The sequence below is a fragment of the Grosmannia clavigera genome (genome assembly GCF_000143105.1).
Source record: "Grosmannia clavigera kw1407 unplaced genomic scaffold GCSC_140, whole genome shotgun sequence".
NCBI lineage: Eukaryota > Fungi > Ascomycota > Sordariomycetes > Ophiostomatales > Ophiostomataceae > Leptographium > Leptographium clavigerum.
The window spans coordinates 2,562,580-2,583,126 of NW_014040801.1; the positions used below are offsets into that span (position 1 = coordinate 2,562,580).

Consider the following 20,547-nt stretch of genomic DNA (forward strand, 5'->3'; position numbering starts at 1 on the left):
AGCGATTAAGCATGGTTGTAGGGAGAAGGAGGACCCACCCTCCAAGACAGCGTCTGCTTGGCTGAAAGAACTGTGAGAGACAATGCACACGGCGTAGTAGTATAGAGAGAAAATAGGAAGAAGAAAAGGAGAAGGTAAAGGAAAGCTGTGTGAATTGATCAGCAGTCACCACTGCAAAAAAAGTGCTGACGAAGACACTGTCGCAGTGCACACTGTATTATCTCCGCACGGATTGGCATGAGGCGTGGAGATCAGGAGCCGCTCGCGGGCCCTTTCCCCATTCCCCATGCCGCTCCCCGCCCAAAACCCCCCCTTTCGTCTCCGCAAAATACAAACTAGCGCGGGTGGTGATGGAATTTTGGGGAGCTCTCCAATTAGGACGCCGTCATTCTCACCCATCCGTTGTTTCTTGTAGCATTGCTTTCTCGTTTAAACTGTAGCCGGCCGATGCTGAAAGTCGTCCCGTGGGAGAGGTCATGGTGCCTCTGTAAATTGCATCCTCCTGGTGGAAGTCACATCTTCTTGAGCGACAGGCTCGGCAGTTCTATCGTGTGGCTCCTTCCTTTTTCACTCATAGTCAGCATTAGAAGGAACATCCAGACACTAACTAGCATGTTCTTTCCCAACAGTAATCAAGGAAAAAAGGAGCAAACTACATCCAGCTCATCACCTGTTCCAAACTTCATTCCTTCTCAGCCGGACCAAAACCCGGTCCCAAAATCGGTTCGCACTCTCTTCTACGCTACGACTGTCTTCAAACAAGGGCTGCCTCCTTCTCGCTCTCTACTTTTACTACCATCTTTATACGACGTACTCAAGTACATACTGCTACAAGTCTGCGACGCTTGTATTCGTGCGCTATCCGGTCCCCACCATCCTCAACGTGTCCAGTCCAACTAGATCTTGCCGTTCCCCGCCTCTCCGCTTCTCTAGCACCGCCTCCCCCAGACCCCCAGCATTCTTTTTTTGCACATACACTCAAGCTGCGATCCCCTCCCTGTCAACGGCACCCAACATCACCGTTTGGCTGACTTGCCCTTCTGTCAAGCTTCAGAAATCTATGACCCAACGACCATAAGCAGTCACCTGTCTGCCAAAATTCACCAGATCCTTCCACGCTTCCGTGCACCTGAGACTCCCTCGCCAAAACTTTCTGCCACCCATACAGATAGATGAAAGGAGTAGAAGAGAGAGAGGGGAAAAGTACCAGGCACACGGTAAAACAATTACCTCGGGTTAATAACGACAGCCCCCAGCAATTTCCTTCCTGCTGGCCGACTGGCTAATGAAGCAGAGAGGAGAAGCAAAACGTCTACTGCGTACAACAGTGTTGCATCAGACAATCGGGTATCACGACAGAACCGTTCACAGGAACACCGGTTCATCATACGGGTTCTTGTTTACCTTGCTTCACAAGTCTCCCGGCTGCGTTCTGCCGTCCTCAAGTGTCACCACCAATCACGGCAGCTCGCCTGCTTTGGGCTACTTTTCTCTTCTCGTCAACTTCTCCACAGTCCTCTTGCATTGTCACTGGTCCACGCTTCTCTAAATCAAGCTGGGCTGCAACGACGGCGCACTTTCTTACCCTCCCAGATCTGAAGCGGCCCGTCTGGGCACCATAGACCCCATCTCTTCAACCATCGACCTGTCCTCTCGCCTTTTTAAGAGTACGCTACCATCGGTCTCATCGCTGGATTCCTCCGATAGGCACTCTCGATCAAACATTTCCGTCGTGGTCAGAAGGGCTTTTTCCACCCCTTCCCCTCTCTCCTCCTCTTTCCCCCTGCCTTTCCTCTTCTCCACCCCGTCCACACTCTTGCATGCAATAACAACACACCAGAATGCATGTGGCCTCTCCGAGTTTGACTGGTACACTTATTTGCAGAAAATACTCGCCAAGGAGGCTTCAATCTGACACTGTTTTCCTTTCAATCTAATTCACCTTTTCCCTCTGTTTTTCTCCTCTCCGCGCTTTCTCCTCTCTTTTCCCTCACTCTTTCCCTCGTCACCCCCACTCCCTCTTGTCTTGTGTGACTTGTAACATAGCTGCCCCTCGCCTCCAGGTCGTCGATCTAGCCAAGCGGCACCCGGCGCATCCGTCCCCTGCCTATCAATATTTTCCCCCCCCGGCTCGTGGCCACCTCCGCTCCTAGGCACAATGCCGGCTCTGAGATCTGTCGAGAGCCTTCAAACAATGGGCATGGAGCACAACAGAGAAGGTCGGCCGCTAAAGCCCAAGGCGCTGCCCTGCAAATACTGCAACAAACGATTTAGGTAAATATGGGCTTGTTGAGAATTCCCAACAACGATATTGGCTTACATTCGCTCTTCGTTCTAGACGTGTAGAGCATGTACAGAGGCATGAGAGAACGCACACCAAAGAAAAGCCCTTTGCCTGTAACTGGGCGCGCTGTGGGAAAACGTTTGGACGACGGTAAGAACTCTCTATTCCTATGATAATTGTCGATTTCGTTCCTCTATGCTCTCCAGTCTTTTTTTCTTCCCCTCTGTTCATTTCTCGCTCCTTTCACTGTGATCTCGCCTCCTTGTGCCGTCCCATTTCCGTCCTTGGCCACCTTGTCGAGAAAGTGCTCTGCCGGGGGCTATCCATGTCAACAGAACATACCGACTGTGTTAGGGGACACCACGCAGACCCTTCACATTTTTCGACTGTTACGAACGCGCTTCTGCCTTGTCCCGCACCCCTCTGTCTTAGACTGCGTCACTTGCAGTATACCAAAGCACCATCCATCACACTTGTCCAAACTGGACACCCTCTCTGCAAAGATCAAGAGCGTCTCCATCAGATAATATCCTCATATTTATACTCACATGGATATCAGAGATCTTTTGGTTCGGCATGAAAAGCTTGTCCATCTCAATGAGAACAGTCGAGATGCAGGAAGAACTCGAAAAGCTTCTTCTGTCAGCGGCCCCTCTGGATCTTCCGGCAGCAGCAATACAGAGGTAGCTGTTGGGCTCCAAAATCGGTCTCAGCAGTCCGGATTCAGCGACCCTGCTTCGTCTTCAATATCTCCGCCCCATGCCGCCTCTGCACTGCTGTCGCACTCTTCCTCAGCCGACCCGCGGCTCTCATCGAGCCTGGACTTGCTCTCCGATGCCGCCACACATCTCGCCTCTTCATCCGGGATAACAAATATGCCGCCCATGATACCCGTTCTTACCCAAACATCCGCTGCCACCATGACCCCAGTCAAGGCATACAACGAATCCACACCGCCTCCGTATGGCGACCGCAGACGGGTGTCTGCCCAGGCAGATGTGCTTCTACAAGCATACCCTGGCCAGCCCCCTGCCACCTCTTTTGACGACTACCACTTGTTTTTGGACGAGTTCGCGTCTTCGTCACACTTCTTACCACCATCGCTCGAGGCAGATCAATCGTTGGGTTTGTGGTCGCGACCGGCGGCTGAATTACTCGGACGCGGAGTGGGTATGACCAAGATGGCACCCTCATTCCCTTCAACAAGGTTTCCTTCTGTTCAGCCAGACATGCGTGATCTGGCTGCTGAGACTGCTGCTACGCGAGCACAAGAAGAGATGGCAATGCGGGCGCCGGCGTGGAGGATAGCGGGTACTGATCACACCATCATTAAAAACCGCCTCGAAGAATTCACATCGGTCCTGCCGGCCGATTTTGTTTTCCCTTCGCGCCACACTCTGACTAGATTTCTTGAGGGCTATGTCAGCGGACTGCACGAGCACATCCCGTTCCTGCATCTTCCAACTTTGGTACCGGCTGAGCTCTCACCCGAGTTGATACTGGCCATTCTCGCTGTTGGAGCTCATTACCGTTTCGAGAGTCACCGTGGCAATGCACTCTGGTATGCGGCAAAAGCTGTTGCTTTTGAACAAATCCGCCGTCGGCACAGCCATGAGCTTCACAGCCTTCTCCCAAATGCTTCCGCCTACAGCCCGCATTCGACTCGGCCGTCGCCAAGCTCGAGCTATAGACATTCTTTCAATTCAATGCAGCATGATCGTCCCATGACGCAAGAAACCCACCGAGAACCTTAGTATGTATTTCCCATTCCAATAAGCAATTGCAAGACAACTCTGACATATGGCCTCGCTCCGTTTCTCTGTTTGCAGCTCGCCGAATACGCCTCAGTCTCGTCTTGAGACTATCCAAGCCCTCCTTCTGTTATTCTCTGTTGGTATCTGGGGACCCAAAGCTATTTTGCACGAGGCGCTATCCCTACAGAGCACGCTTGCACTTCTTATGCGGGATGACGGCTTGACATCTGAGACGTCGGCACAGGCGGCTGACTGGGAGACATGGATCCGGTTTGAAGGCAGCACGCGCACAAAACTGATCGCGTTTTGTTTTTTCAATCTCTGCAGCATTGTTTACAACACGACGCCCATGCTTCTGACATCGGAGGTCAACCTGTTTCTGCCACAACCCTCCCGGCTCTGGCGGATGGAAACACCTTGGCAGTGGCACACCACTCGTCAGGCATACCCAAACGTGGAAATATCGCTTCAGGATGCGTTTTCTCGCATCTTGAATCGAAACTCGCAAACACCCCTCACCCATGTGTCGTCTCTTGGGAATTACGTTCTCGTCCACGCCCTCATTCAGCACATCTTCCTGCTGAAGCAAACGTCCTTTGCTGTATCGTCGCACTTTGGTGTTCATCGCGGACTCAAATCAGAGGATGTCGAGGAGGTGGCACACGGCCTGCGCATGTGGCAGATAGGGTTTGAACAACACCGTCAGATGCGCGATGCCGAAACAGCTCAGCAGCAGCAGCAGCAGCAGGCAATGGGAAGCCTCGGACTGATGCCCGGGTTTGACAGTTTTCCTGGCAGCTCGGTGGCTGTAAATGCGACTGCCCTGCTACGGCTGGCATACATCCGTCTATATACAGACCTCAACCCTGGACAGAGGCTAGAGAGTCGGGACCCCATCTTGATCGCGAACGCATTCAATGACGGGTCTCTTCTCGCTCGAAGCCAGCGTACGACACGGGCAGTGGTGCAAGCTATTCATGCTTTGGCCATGCTGGTCAGGGCCGGCGTGAACTACGTGGCACGGACAAAGTCGCTTGAATGGAGCATGCAACATTCTTGTGAGTATGATGCCCGTTCCTCTTTAGCCGAAATCTAATGAAATATATCGAAATAGTATGCAATATGGAGTGCGCCATTTTGTTATCGAAATGGCTCGTTACGCTTGCCTCTATAGGTCCCACGGACCCCCCCATCTCGGCGGAGGAGAGGGCACTTTTGGATAACATGCGGCGTCTTCTGGATGAGACTGAGTTTGCTGTGCCAATCGATCCTTCGTTGGTAGGTACGTCGTTGTCGTCTGGACATGCGTCTGGCGGGCAGCAGAACGGCGTTTCGAGTGACAGTGCCAAGCTGCGGCAGCTTGCTGCGGCCGTTATTCGCCTCTGGGCCGAGACGTTCAAAGGCGCGCATATCTTTGAGGTAGTCAGCATGATGGGCTTGGGCCTGGAGAGCTACGCAGATATGATAGAGAAGCAGCGCGAGCACACGCCGCTTTCTCGAATTTCTACCACAGTTGGTCTTTCTTAGATGTGTGGGAAGTTTCTGCTGGCGTTTCGAGGCCGGCGTTCATAATGGCTGCAAGAGATCGGTCAGGGCAGAAAGGTTCACATTCTATCGCGGGCAAATGTTTGGTATCAGGGACGGATGAGTGTGAAGTCGGATTAACAGCGGATGGAAGTTTTGTATGTAATGGTGCGTGCTTTCTCTGGAAACGAGTTATGATTGGCTAAGCCGGCAACCTCCGAGACTGTGATTGTTGTCATTATTGTCGCTGTTGTCTCTGTTGTTTCTGTTGCTCGTGTCATTGCCTCCACCTCCGTCCTCTCTTGGAGAGTACGACGGCAAGGTGGACGTGGAGTTGTGTAGCTGGACGTGGCCGGACTGAAATCGGGAGCCATCCATTATTGTGGCAGCGGCAGCAACGTCGGAAATGTGGTATGGGGCCACTTGGAGCTGGATCTGCTGCTTTCCTGGTGGGGGTGCACTGACGCCTTCTGCAGAAGGAGGAAGCTCGGAAGGTTCAGGGACCGAAGTGGCTTCCGGTGATGGTGATGGGGCAACGAGCTCTTCATTCTCTGGTCTGAGCGGAGCTGCTGGAATGGGGCCTAACAATGGACTTTCAGGCTGGTCACGGCTTGACGACCCTTCCTGACGATGTCTGACCAGCTTATAGATCTGCAGGGAGGTCAAAGTAATGGTGGCCAAATAGGTGAAGCTAAGGTGCATATGGTGAGCTGGGAAGACAAGACTGGGAGAGCCGAACTGACATGATGGCAATGGCTACCCAGTAGAACGACTGCTGGAGGAGACACAGCCGCCGATCGACCACGGGACAGTTCCCCAGCTGGGATGTAGTACCTCCGGCTGCCAGCAGAGTGGCCACGGCCAGATCGAGGCCGCTCATCAACACATCGCCGCCTACTGAAGCGGCCAGACACAGCCGCAGTCTTGATCCGACCTGGCGATAGGACCGCAGGATGAGGACACAGGAGGCGGCGACATAAATGAGGAGCACAGAGGCGATACCTTCAGAACAGACAAAGAAGATGCGCCGAGTGATGACCAAGGCGCGACCCGAAACATCAGAGCCAGTTTCTGTCGACAGGCCGTCGGCCCAGACGAGCAGGAGCCCGCCAAGAATGACGGCAGCCAGAGAAGCCAAAAGCTGCATGAGACGGGCGAACAGCAGCCAGGAGGCGATGCTTCCGGAGAGCTTCATTGTCTTGAAGTGGAGGTGAGTGTGAAGGTAAGCAAAAAGAAGAAAGAAGAAGATGGAGGGTGAAGATAAAGATGGATTAACACAATGTCATCAGAACATATCTATACTTTCTCCTGTCTCTGTTCTACATTCTCTCGTCCTCTTCTTCTACATCTTGTGCGCGTCGTCATGGTAGCATTGTCTGCCTTCATGCGCACATGTGCGTGTTGTCGTTTTGTGCTGCGAGCTCACTGGCCAGAAAGACTACAGACATCAGCGCCTAGACCGCACAGAGTGGAGGACAAAAGCGTACCAGCAGAAATGAGGTCGACAGTGTTACAAGTCTGTGTATGCTTTTGTCGACTCTGTGACAGAATCACGTCAATGATCGAGCAACAGACGAAGCCTAAATACTGTTCTCAATGCTGCAAATCCTTCACTGCCGCTCTTCAGCAACATCCATCTCCTCCGATGACTGACAGTTCCGAATTCTAGGATCGGTATAGGGCCGGAATCGACTTTATCCAAGAAAATAGAGACATCACAAGAAAGGTCATAGAAAGGGTAGTATTGCACTGTGTTATTAAAAAGCCACTGTTCTACCACTGTGGCTTGTAGCTGTTCCTGCCCAAAACAGCAAGTTCGTCCATACGTGCACGTGATATCAAGTCATTCTCAAAAGATTTTGCGACCAGCAACAAGACGTCTTTCGTAACGTCTTTCCCTGTCAGGATATCCGTGCATGCTCGACAGCCTGGCGCACTCAAAACAGATGGCTCCCCCGTTGGAAGAGGTGGCTGATATTGTCGGCAGCGGTGGCGCGGTCAGTGACGACGACGGCAGCGACGTTGACATCTTTGCCGACCCGCCGGGCTTCTACCCGCCAACACCACCACCGACGACAGAGAAGCACGCGCTCGGCCGCAGCGGCGTGCAGCTGACGCTACATCTGGTGGGTCACAGCGCGCTAGAGGCGCACCGGCTGTGGAACGGCAGCCGTGTGTTGTCGGACTATCTGGAAGAGCAACAGGAGCAGCAGGAGTTGCAACAGCAGCAGCAGCTGCAGGAGCAGCAGGATCCAAAGGAGAACCGGCTCAGAGAGACCCCCATAATCCGCGGCCGAACTGTCTTGGAGCTGGGTGCCGGAGCTGCGCTGCCGGGCATTGTTTGCGGACTGGTACTGGGCGCCCGACGGGTCGTCGTGACCGACTACCCCGACCCAGACCTGGTGGCAACGATGCGCAAGAACATTGCCGAGGCTGAAGCCGGGCTGTCAGCACAGCCAGCGACTCAGACAACAGGCCAGACGGCGTATGCAGGATCCGGCACCATTGTGGCCGACGGCTATGTCTGGGGAGCCGATCCGACGCCGATTCTGGCGCATCTCAACGATCTTGGCAATCCTGACGGCAGCAGTACCCGCTACGATGTAATGCTTCTGGCTGACCTTCTCTTCCGTCACGCTGAGCACTCCAAGATGGCCTACAGCGTGGCCCAGATGCTGGCCCAGAAGCCCGACAGTCGCGCCTACGTCTTCTTCACCAGCTACCGGCCATGGCTGCGCCACAAGGACCTGGCCTTTTTCGCCGACGCCTGTGCTGCCGGCCTCGTCGTCGAGCACCTGCTGGAGCGCCGTCTCGAGCGGCCGCCACTCTTTTTCAAGGACGACCCCGGCGACGTCGACGTCCGCTCCACCGTGTCCGGCTATTCACTGCGCTGGCCCCAGCCGGGCGAGGATCCGGCCGCCTTCTGGCCGCCTGCAGGAGGGGCTGATGGTGCAGCCGAGACACAGACAGACCGGCCAGCACAAGACAGAAGCGCATAGAGAGTGGAAGAGAAGAAAAGAAAAGAGGATTCTCGCTCTCCATTCGCCAGAACACGTGACCTTCTGCGAGAACATAGGAAAGAACGATGACCTCTGAACATGTTTGCATATACAACCTCATTCCATCTCTGCATGGGCCAAACTGGCAGCTACACCGGCTCGCGCTCGACCATCTCTGACGCAGCTTCCTGTCGCCGCTGCTGTCGTTGCAACGCCGCCAGCACGTGCCGGTAGTTGGCGCAGTCGGCCGAGCTGGCTGCTGTGGCATCGTCGCGGCTGGAGATGCGTGGCAGCAGTTCCTGGAGACGCGCGTAGTGCTCGGCAGCACGCTGGTCATGGCAGAGAACATCCGGGCGGGCATATGTGCTGTCGCTGTGGTCGCTGTCGTGATCGAGGGGATTGTCGCTGTCGTCAGAGTGCACGAGGCTTTCGTCGTTGGGCTCTCGGTCGTTCCCGCCAACTTGTTCGCGCTGTCGCCACGCCGTCTCCTCTACCTGCGCGCGGACGACATACAAAAACATCTGTGGTCGGTACCAGGCAGCCGGCAGACCGCCGCGGTTCCAGCGGCTGGCAAAGCTCCGCCAGCGACAGCGCGTCTCGTTCGTGGACAGGTCGGCCAGCCGGAGACGTCGCTGCAGGTCCAGGTAGTGTGCAAAGACGGGCTGGAAGGCGGCATAGTCGCAGTGTGAGAGCTGATGGGCGCCATGGGGAAGAAGAGGTGGGTGGCGTGGATGTTCTGCGTGGCTGTGACAGCCGTGATGAAGTCGACGTCCGCGGCGATGAGAGTGCTGGACGTCCTGCTTTTCGGATGACGGCCTCGCTGGAGACTGTGACCGGCTGCTGGATGGATGCATTGCTGCCATCTTGGCTCTGTCTGATTGCGAGGCGAACACAGCTCGTTCTCGGCAAATTTGGCATAGAGAGACACGGAAAGAAGACTGCGTCAAGACGAGCACATCTCGGAGAAATACCCCGGTCAGAATACATCGCCGTATAACCAGCTTCCTTCTCGTCCTGCACTTGGCCCATTGGTGACCCACGGATGAGGATACAAAAACTGGAGACCAGGCATCCCGGATGATTGTCCTCTGCCCTTCCTAAGTGGCTTACCGGCTGCTTGCTGCTCCGTTGCAGCACACTTTGCCGATTACGTAACCCTTCTGCGTTCCACCAGACGGCAAGTGTGGGTCCCTTGGGTTGTCTACAGCCAACCACGGCAGAGCGATCTGCCAGAATTTGTCAGACCTTTTTAAGGTTTCGCTGCAAGCCTTGCGCTGTAACTGGACAGGCAACCGTTAATTGTCATCCTTCTCCGCTATCCCTCCCACCTGAAGCCGCAGGAGGCGCCGTAGACATTCCAAATCACCATGGCTGTCTGCTGGTGCCACTTTTTTTGCTCGTCGTGTAGCTACAAAGTGAGTAGGGGGTTGCCTTTAGATCGAAAAAACAAACCTAAAGTACGAAGTACACGAGACAAATCCAAAGACGGTCTGGAGGCGTATTCCCTCCATAACCAAACCATTTGTGGGTATCTGATAGGTCGCCAATGACATGTGGACTGGTTCCTTTCCCAAAAGCAAATGCCACAACAGATAAAGACTTTTATGCTCTGCCAACCGGCTTTCTTGCACGGCTTCTACGTATTTGACCCCATTCGCCAAACAGGAAGTCACCGCCATCTCTCGTATCTTTCCTATTGCCGTCCACTCTCCGTATTGTTATGGATGGTGCAGCCAACGCACTCGCAGTCTTCGCCACAAGGACACGTCAGGCCCTCACCGCTGCAGCCCATCACCGAGTAGCTGACAAAGAAGTAGTCGTCTGCCGACAAGGATACCTGATCCTCGCCCACTCCTGACGTGTCCGAAGGTGTGTGCTGCTGTGGAGAAGACCCATCTGTGCTTGGTTGTTGCTGCGCTGCTGAGCCCAACACCGGCAATACTATTGTCCCAGGCGCTACTGTGGCTTGCTTCGTTGAGCGTCGACCGCTGGTGGCTTCGTCCATCGTCATAGTAGACCACGCTGCTTGGACTGTGTTTTGCGTTGCGCTGTTGTACGGATGTGCCACGCAACCAATACACTCGCAGTCGTCACCGCAAGCACACATATGCGATTCTGCACCAGTCTCCTCGGCGGCAACGGGGTGTGTCGATGTCGGCAATGGCGGTTCTCTAAACTGCAAATGGCCTTCAATTAACGCTGGATTGGCCGCTACCGACAGGCCTGCCGGCCATTGTGATGGCTGCAGCGGTGCCGTCATCGTGCCATATCCTGGGTTGTACTTGTACCAGACGGGCGTGCCGTTGCTATTGGTAAAGCCGCTGTACATCGGGTCTGAAGGCAGCATCATCGGACCACTGACAGAATCAGCAGCCTGTGCCAGGGAAAACGAGCTGTCTGGTTGATGGCTGTCTATTCCGTTTGCCTTCATGCCGGCCTGCACCAGTGGCACACTATTCAGAGGCAATGACTGCAGACTGCCGTCGGTACTTTCGGATTTCAGCATCAAGTGCTGCGATGAATAGCTAGAGGACATTGGGGTCGAGGCGGAAAAGTGGACCGAATTTGCAGTCCCGATGTTGCTGGTAAGCGAGTTGAGACTCGAGTTAGGTGTGTGTCCTGGAGACTGAGCTGGCGTCTGCGGCGGCTTCCCCGAACAGCACGAGCGCTTCGGCGCGTCCACTCGTGCTTCCTGGAGCGGGAGGCTGTCGAAGCTGGACATGTCTGCGCCGTTCACGGGCTGTCCCATACCGAGATTTAAGTTGCCGAGGCTGTCTGTGGGCTGTGGTACCTGGCCGAGGGACAGCGACATATCCAAGGCGGGACTGTAGTAGGGATTGAACCCATTGGTCTGGACTCCGTACATAGAGCTGGCCTGGACTGGTGGTTGAAAGCCGTTTTGGAAGGGGCCGGCAGCTTGCATAAACACGGCCGATGGGTCGCCTTGCTGTGTGGGATAAGACACTGCGCCGGGTGGCAGCATGAACGAGTTGCCATTTAGCCCCTCCGACATCTGCATCCCGCCCGTGGCCGGCGTACTGGGACCGTTCCAGAGCGTCGTGGCGGGATGGATGTTCACTTGGCTGGGATCGGTCCTCTCGAACGCACGGGGATCGAAGCGGGTGCGGGTCGTCGACAGGGTCGGGTTCGTGGGCGAATGATGTGCTCGTCTGGTTGGCGAGGATTTGGCTGCCTTCGCGCTGGACTTTGAGCCGCATCCACATTTGCGGGCACGGGGAATGGCGGCCGTAACATTGCCACAAGAGCACGCGTGATCTGGCGGATGGGGACAGACACTCAGCGGTCGGCCAGGTTTCCGTACGGAAACCATCAACCGTTCGTCAGCATGGTTGCACTTTGTAGAACGGTGACCACGAATACATGGCTCGCTATGAAGAGACGACCGATTAGCCGCCGGCTCGCTGCGAATGGTCGTACGGACACACAAGCGTATTGGGGGATATAAGAACGGGACAGCCAAATGAGCAGGACAGGTGAGACCGACTAGAAAGGAAAAGCAAAGAGGGGTAGGGAGGAAAGTCTAAACCAGGACGATGTGAGAAAGAGATAAGGTACATACCAGGCCATCTTGACACCTCTTATTATAGGCATCTTTGCGGTGAGTAATCCTCAGCAGAGGAGCAGGATAGGCTGGCGCGATCTGGCAGAGAACTGACGAGCAGAGCAATAGGAGAAGATCGAGAGCAGAGTGGAGGCAGAGCTGGTGGCTATTCGATGGATCGGCGCGTACCAGGCGACTGTGGCAGCGAGAGAGAGACGATGCGCGGTGCCTTGCAGAAACCTTCTCACGCCGCCTGCTGCTGGCAGACGGGCGACAGGCCGGCAAAGCCGTCTGGACCTGTCTCTTGGCAGACGTTGGTCGAGGGACCAGGCAGAGACAACCAGACCGGACAGGCTGCAGAAACGTGCTCAATACTGATAAGCTGAGGGGGTGGGGCGTTCAATTGAGGCAGTTTTCCGTCAATGACTCGAGAGGTGCAGCGACAAAGGAGGGGAACGGGACGAGAGAAGAGGATAAAGAGTCGACGATCCCTCGGATGAGTGAAGAGAGAGAAAAAGAGAGAGGTGGGGAGAGAGCAGAAGATCAGAAGATCAGAAGACCAGAAGACCAGAGAACCAATGACACCGGTCAGAGGATGGAAATGAGAGATGAGATGAGAAACAAAGTCCGATGTACCCCGTGTCAGCCGAGAAGATGGGTGGAATTCACGGTTGACGGTGGTATTACGACTTGTGCCGGCGAATGTGGTGCTGGCGATCAGGGTGTCTGGTGGTTTGCCGAGACCACAGCAAGATGGAGGAAGAAACGAGGCCGGCAGGGCGAACGATCCAGTTCGACAGATGAGGGCAAATCAGGCCGTCGTTCGGATTCGGCTGCCAGAACGGGAATGTCAGGGGAGCGAGCAGTGGGCGTGCGTTGTAGTCGGTTTCGAAACGATGTATCTTACATTGGTTAGCGTGGCGGCGTCCGAGGCCCTGCGCGATACAATGAAGAGCTTATTGGTGGTCTTTGGTCGTTTCTGTCGTTTCTGCCATTTCTGTCTTTGCGTCTTTTTGTCTTTCTTTGCCGGATTCAGCTCTGTTGCCTCCTTGGACTGGCTGCCACTTCTGACAGCTTAGTGCTACAATGTCCTTACAGACAGCGTCGGTAACGTCTTCCCCAATACAGCCGCCATGGTCGCTCCTGCTCGGACAAGACCTGGCTTCGTGGCCGGATGCTTCCTGCCCTCCTAGGAAGACGCTCTTGCTCGGTGGGGCAGTTGTGCGTTCTTCGCGCCCTGCGAGGAAGGCGGGTAGGCCGAGTGAGCAAGTTTTGATTGGTCGCATGGCGGAGCTGTGGGGTGGCCACTGTGAAAGATTCGACTGGATTTGTCTTATGTAAGGGATTTGCACGTGAATATGACTTGGTATTACGATGACAGAGTGCTTCGAGCTTCGAGCTTCGAGCTTCATGCTTCATGCTTTACGTCGTATGCTTCCAGACTGCCTCACTCGCCGTCGTCTGCGTCTGCGTCGGCAAACATGTCGACGGCGCGCATCCGCTTGCGTGACGGTTTTGCAGCGACAGCGGCGGCCGTGGCGACCACGACTGTTCCCTGGTCGTTCTCGTTCTCCTTGCAGCTCTCTCCATCACCAGCCTCCATTTCCACGTCGCTGTCACCACCACCACCACCGCCGCCGTCCGACAGGCCGCTCATGCCGGCCGCGTCGTCGTCCGACCCGATCTCGCCCTCCTCGCTCATCGCGGCCACGTCGGTGCCGATCAGCGCCTCAATTTCGTCGGCTGTCAGCGGAATGCCGTCCAGATCAAAGTCGCTCATCGGCTCGCCGTCAATGTCCTCTTCGGCCAGACAAGCCAGGTCGAGCTCCTCGTCGTCCGTGTACTCGGACCGGTATGCGCCGTCGTCGCCTTCGCCATTGTCGTCGTCGTCGTCGCCCTCGTCACCGTCATTGGCGTCGTTGCCATCACCATCTTCGTCGCCACGATGTGCTTCTGCTGCCGGCTGAAACCCTGATTCCTCGACGGGTCTCGCGGCGGCCGAGTCGACTGTCTTCCACCGTCCGCCCTTCTTCGACGCACCGTCGGCTGCCGCCTTCTTGTCCTTCTTCGCGCTCGGTGGGTTCTCAAAGCTGCCGACCAGGTACTCCTGGGTCTCGGCCGAGAAGACGGACCAGCCGTCCCAGTGGTCCAGGACGAGGCCAATGCTGCGCTTCCACTTGTCTGCCCGCAGCCGTCCCCAGTGCAGCCGTTCGGCCATCAGCCCTAGGCCCTCAAACACCCGCCGGCTGCGCAGCGCCGTGTCGAACAGCTGTCGGTAGCGCCAGGCATGACGGATCCCGCTCGTGGCCGACGACGAGAGGATGTCGCTCACGACATAGACGCCCACCAGCTTCGCGCCCGATGTGTCGCGCACGGCGCCGGGCTCGCCGGATGCACCAGATGTACCCTCGCCGTCGTCGGCCCGGTGGTGCGCCGGGTTGGCCGCCGTATAGGTAAACGGGGTCTCGATGTTAGAGATGATCATGTCGACAATCTCGTTGGAGCCACGGCTGGCATGTCGGATGGCAAACGACGTCACGCGCGCAATGTCACCTTTGCGCAGCTTCGAGAGCGTCGACGGCAGCCGTGCCAGCAAATGGGCCAGCTTGGCTTTCTCGATCGGGTTAAGGAACATGTCTTCGTCGCCATCTACTGCTGCTGCAACTGCCGCTCCGGTTCCGACTGCCGATCCGCTGCCGCCGCCATTTGTAGTAATAGTTGCATCCATCCCTCGTCCGCGTGGCCCGTCGTCGTAGTCTGAGTCGTCGGACGAGTTGCCGTACTCCGAGTCCGACACAAACTCGGCCACGCCCGTGACAAACTCGTAGGGCAGTGGGTCGTCCGGGATCTTCCATGCATGGCTGCCCTCGAACAAGGGCATGTACCTGCCGTGGCCCCTCTTGGTCTGATGGCCCGTTACCGTCTCCCAGAGCCGGTAGCGGTACCAGACGCCGGCTTCGCTGCGGGCGTCCCAGATCCACGCCCATCGTTCCTCGCGCTGTACCTCTGGCCGGCTCATCAGCAGAGCCTCGAAAGCGGGGCCCTGGCTGAGCACCTTCTCCACCACCCGGTGAATCATGCGCAGCTTCCGGATGTCGCGCGGTGGCCGCACCGGCACGTAGAGCAGGCTGTCGCGGCTGACCACAGAGCTGCTACTGCCGTTTCCGCTGGCCGGAGGCGCAAACATGGCCGGAGGGGGGATGCCGATGCGGCCGCGGCCGTATGTGCTGCGGCTAGCGTGATTCGTGAACTCTGCGCCGTCGAGTCGAGCGGGCGGCACGGGCTTGGCGCCAAACGGCTGGCTGGCCGACGAGGTGGTCGACAGCGTGGACAGAGACACAGCCGCTGTGGCTGCTGCCACGGCCGACGAGAGGTGGCGATGCAGGTTGAGGTAGTAGCCGTAGCCAAGATATCGGTTTTGCAGCGCGCTGACGGCCGCGTCAATGTCACTGGCAGCTGACGAGGCGGCCAGTGTGACGATGGCCGCTGCTGACTTGCGCTCGGTCGAACCTGACGCTGTCGTGGCTGCCGGCAGCATCAGCACGCCTTCGACCACGAGACCGGCCGGCGAGACGAGCGCCCGGACAGCCGCCGGCGACATGTTGGGCGGCAGGCTGGCCAGCCGGATCGTCGGCTTGGACGTCGCCCTCTCTTCGGCCCGGTCGGCCGCCGTACTGACGAGACTGCTGCTGCCAATCGAACCCATTGCTGTTACTGTAGAGGCAGATGCTGCTGCTGCTGCTGTTGTTGTTGTTGTGGAGCTGCCCAAGCCATCCTCCTCGTCGCTGTCGTCGTCAAAAGCCGCCAGACGGCCACCACCGGGTCCTCGCCGGGACGGCACTGCTGCTGATTCTGCTCCTGCTGCTGATCCAGAACTTGTCGTTGGGCCCAGACTGCCTGGCCCGCTGTTGCGCATGGCCGCTGCGCCCGATGTCGGCATGCTAAAGTGCCGTCGACCGCTGCCCAAAAGTGCGGGCGGCTGCAACAACGACGGAACAGCCCCAGCCGCTGATCCAGATAGGCGGCCGCCCTTGCCTGGCATGTCATGGGAGGACGAAGCGCTGTCACGTTCGCTGCCGCCATCGTCAAAACTCTTGACAAAATCCTCGTAAATCGCGGCTGTCTCGGCAGCCTCGCGCTGGCGCTTGGCCTCGGCCTCGGCGCGCTGCCGGTCAAAGACGGACTTTTTGTTCAAAGGCCGCGGCGGGAACCGGTTGTTGGACGCCATGGCGGATCGATGGGGGTTCTAGAAGAGCTCGAAGAGCTGAAAGAGCAGGAAGCGGAAATGAGAAGAGGTTCTGTCGTCGCGTGCGTCACGATGGCGTCAAGCACAGAAACTCCGCATTTAGACGAGGCCGTCAGCCAGTCGTGGTTGTCTGCGCTGCGGCCGTGGGCATTCGCATTGCCGGAGCTGCAGTCTCGTCTGTTGTCGTGCAGCTGTGCAGTTGTGTCGAAGAAACGCTCCTAACGACTTTCCTACTGTAGTTCTTGCTTTCCGTTCTCGTACCTGCCCGCTCTGCACTGTGGCGCACCACAGCTCCAGCCACAGCACTTCTGAGCCCACTATCCCACCATCCCACTCCTTCGCGCCCTTCAGTGCACATTGACAACCTGCTAGTGCTTTCTATTTCGTCCTGAATCGGGGTCGATGCAGCACCGGTGTAAGCTACATATCACATCACGCCTATCATGCAGCTATCTCGGCTAGCATGTCTGATTTGAGTATGACTCCCGGGCCAAAGCTGCCCGCCGCTGCCGAAGCCAATGGAATCCACATATAAAGACACGACCAGACCAGTCCTGTTCTTCTCGCCTAGTCGTCAACACCTGTTATCATGTCCTTTACCCCCCCTCGGTCCATCTTGATCATCGGTAGCGGCGTCTTCGGCCTTAGCACGGCCGACGCCCTGACCCGGCGTCCCGACTTTGCCCATACGACCATCACCGTTGTCGATCGTGGCTCTGGCTGGCTTGCAGACGGCGATGTCGCCAATGATGACGATGACGACCGTCACTTTCCCGCCCGCGACGCCGCCAGCATTGACAGCTCGCGCATCATCCGCCCCGACTATGCCGATCCGGCCTATGCGGCCCTAGCAAACGAGGCGCAGGCGCTGTGGCGGACGCCCGTTGACACTAGCCAGGACTACATCGGCGGCGACGGTCGTTACTCGGAGTCGGGGCTCGTCGTTATTGCCGACGCAGATGTCGACGGCCACGAGAAGCTGCCGGGCCAGAAAAAGACCGGCCTGGACTACGTTCGCGAGAGCTGGGCCAACGTCCGGGCCATGGCCCAGACCGATTCCTACCTGGCCGAGAGGTGAGTCCAGAGGAAGAGAAGGAGAGTCCATCGGCTGACTTCCAGACTCAAACTTCTGCCTGATCCAGAGGCCATTCGCGCTGCCGTCGGTACTGGCGGTACTACCGGTTCTTGGGGCTATCTCAACGGCGCCAGCGGCTGGGCCAATGCCGAGGCCAGCATGGCTTGGATGCTGAAGCGAGTCCGGCAGACTGGTCGCGTTCATTTTGTTCGTGGACGGGTGATCTCGCTATGTAAAGAGATGACGTCAACAACGACAACCGTCACGGGCGTCGCTCTGGACGATGGCCGCACTCTCACGGCTGATCTGGTCGTCGTCGCTGCTGGCGCCTGGACAGAGGCATTGCTAGATGGTGCTCCCTCGTCCTCGTCCTCGTCTTTGTCCTCGTCCCCGTCTGGCCTGGTTGGCTCTCTCGCCGCCACCGGACAGGTCCTCGGCTATGTCCCGCTGGCTGCTGATGAGCACGTCCGCATTGCCACCATGCCTGTCGTGCTAAATCTCAGCAGCGGCTTGTTTGTCATCCCGCCCGCTGCCGACAGTCACGTGCTCAAGGTCGCTCGCCACGGCTATGGCTACATCAACCCTGTCCCATCGTCCTCGGCCCCGTCGTCTGTCCTCTCAGTGCCCTTCACCACCCAGGATGACCCCGACCTCCAGATCCCCAAGGAAGGCGCCGACGACCTGCGCCGCGGCCTCCACGACATCATCCCACTGCCCGGCCTTGCGAGCCGCCCCTTTGGCCGCACTCGCATCTGCTGGTACACTGACACGCCTACGGCCGACTTCCTCATCGACTACCACCCCCACTGGAACGGCCTCTTTTTCGCCACCGGTGGCAGTGGCCACGGCTTCAAGTTTCTCCCCGTCCTCGGCCCCAAGATCGTCGACTGCATCGCCCGTTGCCCCCCCGAGGCCTTCCGCCAGAAATGGGCCTGGAAGCATCGCCAAACCACCGTCGTCGAACCGGAACAAGACGCCGGAAAGGACACTACAGCCTTCTGGAAGGCTGTCGTCTGTCACGACGGAAGCCGTGGTGGCCAGCCAGGTCTGATTCTCCAGGAGGAGCTCGCAAAGGCGTCTTTGCCGTAGATTCCATGCCCGCTTCCCGGCTACATGTCTTCACGAGATACGGTACATCAATGTCTAGTCAGAACACTGGAACAAGACGACAGTATGCTTCTGTACATCTTCCCCGTTCTTTAGTATATTTCGGCTAGGTTTTATACTACTGAAGGAAGAAGAATAATCCCTCCGGCCACCGTGTTCAAACACAATCATACCCGACCATGAGAGCCGAAAAACAGCAAAAGAAACCCTCGTTTATCTCATGTGTCCTCTTCCCAAACTCCCACCTCTTGCCTACGCTTGTAAACGCCGATGCAATGCGACTGAAAAGCAATGTATGTCGAATCCATATATTTTTACATTTCGCCCAGTCCTCATGAAATGGCACGCTCCAGGAGCCGATCAAGATGACTCTTTGGTGATATGCTGTTTGGTGCAGAGGGGAGTAGCAGTCGGCAAAGCGCCAGACGTCTAGCTATTCCGGATGAGCCTACACCTTGCGGAAATCTGAAGCGTAACGCGTTAGCTCGTATTCATTCTCGTCGTATGCACCACGACCGATACGCCATAGGGCTGCGGCCTTCCGGGGCATCACGTACCTTGCAGCACAGGATAGATCATCTCAAAGGCCTGGTAGATCTCCTCGCGGACTTTTGCGCCGGTGAGCACTGTCTTCCCGCTCACAAAGATGAGCAGCACAATCTTGGGCTTAATCATCCGGTAGATCAGACCGGGGAAGAGCTCGGGCTCGTAGGAGCTGAAATTGTGATGGCGTGAGGCCAGGCCTTCGAGACGGACGGGAAATTTGATGTCACATGAACCGACAATGTTCTGGATCTTAAAGTCGGTAAACTTCGCATTGAAGCCCAGCTTCTGGATGATCCGGGCATATTTGCGTGAAGCCAGCTTGCTGTCGTCCTCCGACTTGGCGCCAGTCACCACCATCTTTCCGCTGGCGAAGATCAGGGCTGTCGTCTTGGGTTCGCGGATGCGCATGATAACTGCCGCAAAACGCTGTAGATGACGTTTAGCAGACCGAGCATGTGCAACAACGTTGCCGCACTCTGATGCTTCTCACCTTTGGGTTGTACTCGGCGTTGCGGGCGTGCAAAGCAATGGTCTTCAAGTCAAGACGGCAGGCAAGGTTGACCGTAGCGACAATGTTTCTTCGACGAGCAAAAGGTAAGCCGCGCTGGAACCCACAGCAAGAGCCAGGGGTCGTGACATGAGAACATACTGTAAAGTCGGTGTCAAACCGCTCCCACTGTGCATCGCAACAGGCGTCGCAACCGGAGTTGCTGGAGCCACCTCAGCACCCGAAGCGCCGGCAGCATCGGCGCCAATTTGTGACAGATCACTGGCTGAGCCGAACGACTGCTGCTGGCTGCTGCTGGTGCCCGAGATTTCGAGCGGAGGCGTCAGCTCGCTGTGGCCAGTAGGGAACGATAGCGACCCAGGTGCGGTGAAGGCTTTTGCCTGCAGGGCGTTGGTGGGGTGTGTTTGGATGACCTCCATATTGTGGACGAGCGAAGATCTTCGGGGTAGGATAGAGAAGGCGGATAGAACCTGTGGACACAGCGATACGCACGTTAGTCTCGGCCTTCATATGACACAGCTTGTCGCAGCATATCCGGCGAATAGGAAGTGACAAATAACGGCCATGGGGCTGATGGAAGGCTGGCAAGAAAGAGAAGAGTCTTACCGGCTGTGGGAGATAAACAAGTAAATGTCTCCCCCAGTAAACGTTAATCAAGGCGATGTCTTTGAATGAAGAAGTGACAAGACGAGGAGGCAAAAAAGACAAAAAGGGAAGTGTGGCAAGATGGGAGAGAAATGTCTTGCTGTCTTTTTTTGTTCTTTCTTGTGTTGTCACTTCAGCTGCACATGGGACCAGGGTTTTTTTTTTGTATTGGTTTTCTTCTTCCTCTCTGGACTCTTGAGGCTGAAACCGGGATGAGGCTGGAGAAGACGTGCGAAGGTAGAAAGAAATCTCCCCACAGCGAGACTAAGAGCCTATGTATGGCAGCAAGAGAGGAGA

The 20,547-nt window shown here is 56.6% G+C and overlaps 8 protein-coding genes across 8 annotated transcripts; 3 read left to right on the forward strand and 5 right to left on the reverse strand.

The window, feature by feature from the left end:
• Positions 1–2,832: 2,832 nt before the first annotated feature.
• Positions 2,833–5,565, forward strand: CMQ_629 (c2h2 transcription factor; the record flags this gene model as incomplete). The annotated part of the gene is made up of 3 exons (XM_014317708.1): positions 2,833–3,845; positions 4,114–5,096; positions 5,213–5,565. The coding sequence occupies 3 exons, from the start codon at positions 2,833–2,835 to the stop codon at positions 5,563–5,565; spliced, it is 2,349 nt and encodes a 782-aa protein (XP_014173183.1).
• Positions 5,566–5,754: 189 nt separating this feature from the next.
• CMQ_822 (uncharacterized protein) lies at positions 5,755–6,757 on the reverse strand (the record flags this gene model as incomplete). Its single annotated transcript, XM_014317901.1, has 2 exons — positions 5,755–6,253; positions 6,306–6,757. 2 exons carry the CDS (start codon positions 6,755–6,757, stop codon positions 5,755–5,757), a joined length of 951 nt encoding a protein of 316 aa, XP_014173376.1.
• Positions 6,758–7,508: 751 nt separating this feature from the next.
• CMQ_1430 (nicotinamide n-methyltransferase) lies at positions 7,509–8,561 on the forward strand (the record flags this gene model as incomplete). Its single annotated transcript, XM_014318509.1, has 1 exon — positions 7,509–8,561. One exon carries the CDS (start codon positions 7,509–7,511, stop codon positions 8,559–8,561), a length of 1,053 nt encoding a protein of 350 aa, XP_014173984.1.
• A 149-nt stretch (positions 8,562–8,710) lies between these two features.
• CMQ_1432 (uncharacterized protein) lies at positions 8,711–9,424 on the reverse strand (the record flags this gene model as incomplete). The annotated part of the gene is made up of 1 exon (XM_014318511.1): positions 8,711–9,424. One exon carries the CDS (start codon positions 9,422–9,424, stop codon positions 8,711–8,713), a length of 714 nt encoding a protein of 237 aa, XP_014173986.1.
• An 830-nt stretch (positions 9,425–10,254) lies between these two features.
• Positions 10,255–11,785, reverse strand: CMQ_1015 (copper-activated transcription factor; the record flags this gene model as incomplete). Its single annotated transcript, XM_014318094.1, has 2 exons — positions 10,255–11,599; positions 11,670–11,785. The coding sequence occupies 2 exons, from the start codon at positions 11,783–11,785 to the stop codon at positions 10,255–10,257; spliced, it is 1,461 nt and encodes a 486-aa protein (XP_014173569.1).
• Positions 11,786–13,570: 1,785 nt separating this feature from the next.
• CMQ_514 (coatamer subunit protein) lies at positions 13,571–16,351 on the reverse strand (the record flags this gene model as incomplete). Its single annotated transcript, XM_014317593.1, has 1 exon — positions 13,571–16,351. One exon carries the CDS (start codon positions 16,349–16,351, stop codon positions 13,571–13,573), a length of 2,781 nt encoding a protein of 926 aa, XP_014173068.1.
• A 607-nt stretch (positions 16,352–16,958) lies between these two features.
• Positions 16,959–18,533, forward strand: CMQ_854 (fructosyl amino acid oxidasesarcosine; the record flags this gene model as incomplete). The annotated part of the gene is made up of 2 exons (XM_014317933.1): positions 16,959–17,443; positions 17,489–18,533. The coding sequence occupies 2 exons, from the start codon at positions 16,959–16,961 to the stop codon at positions 18,531–18,533; spliced, it is 1,530 nt and encodes a 509-aa protein (XP_014173408.1).
• Positions 18,534–18,999: 466 nt separating this feature from the next.
• On the reverse strand, positions 19,000–20,024 carry CMQ_1115 (RNA polymerase 1 and 3 transcription factor complex component; the record flags this gene model as incomplete). The annotated part of the gene is made up of 4 exons (XM_014318194.1): positions 19,000–19,016; positions 19,109–19,523; positions 19,588–19,675; positions 19,747–20,024. 4 exons carry the CDS (start codon positions 20,022–20,024, stop codon positions 19,000–19,002), a joined length of 798 nt encoding a protein of 265 aa, XP_014173669.1.
• Between the last annotated feature and the right edge of the window lie 523 nt (positions 20,025–20,547).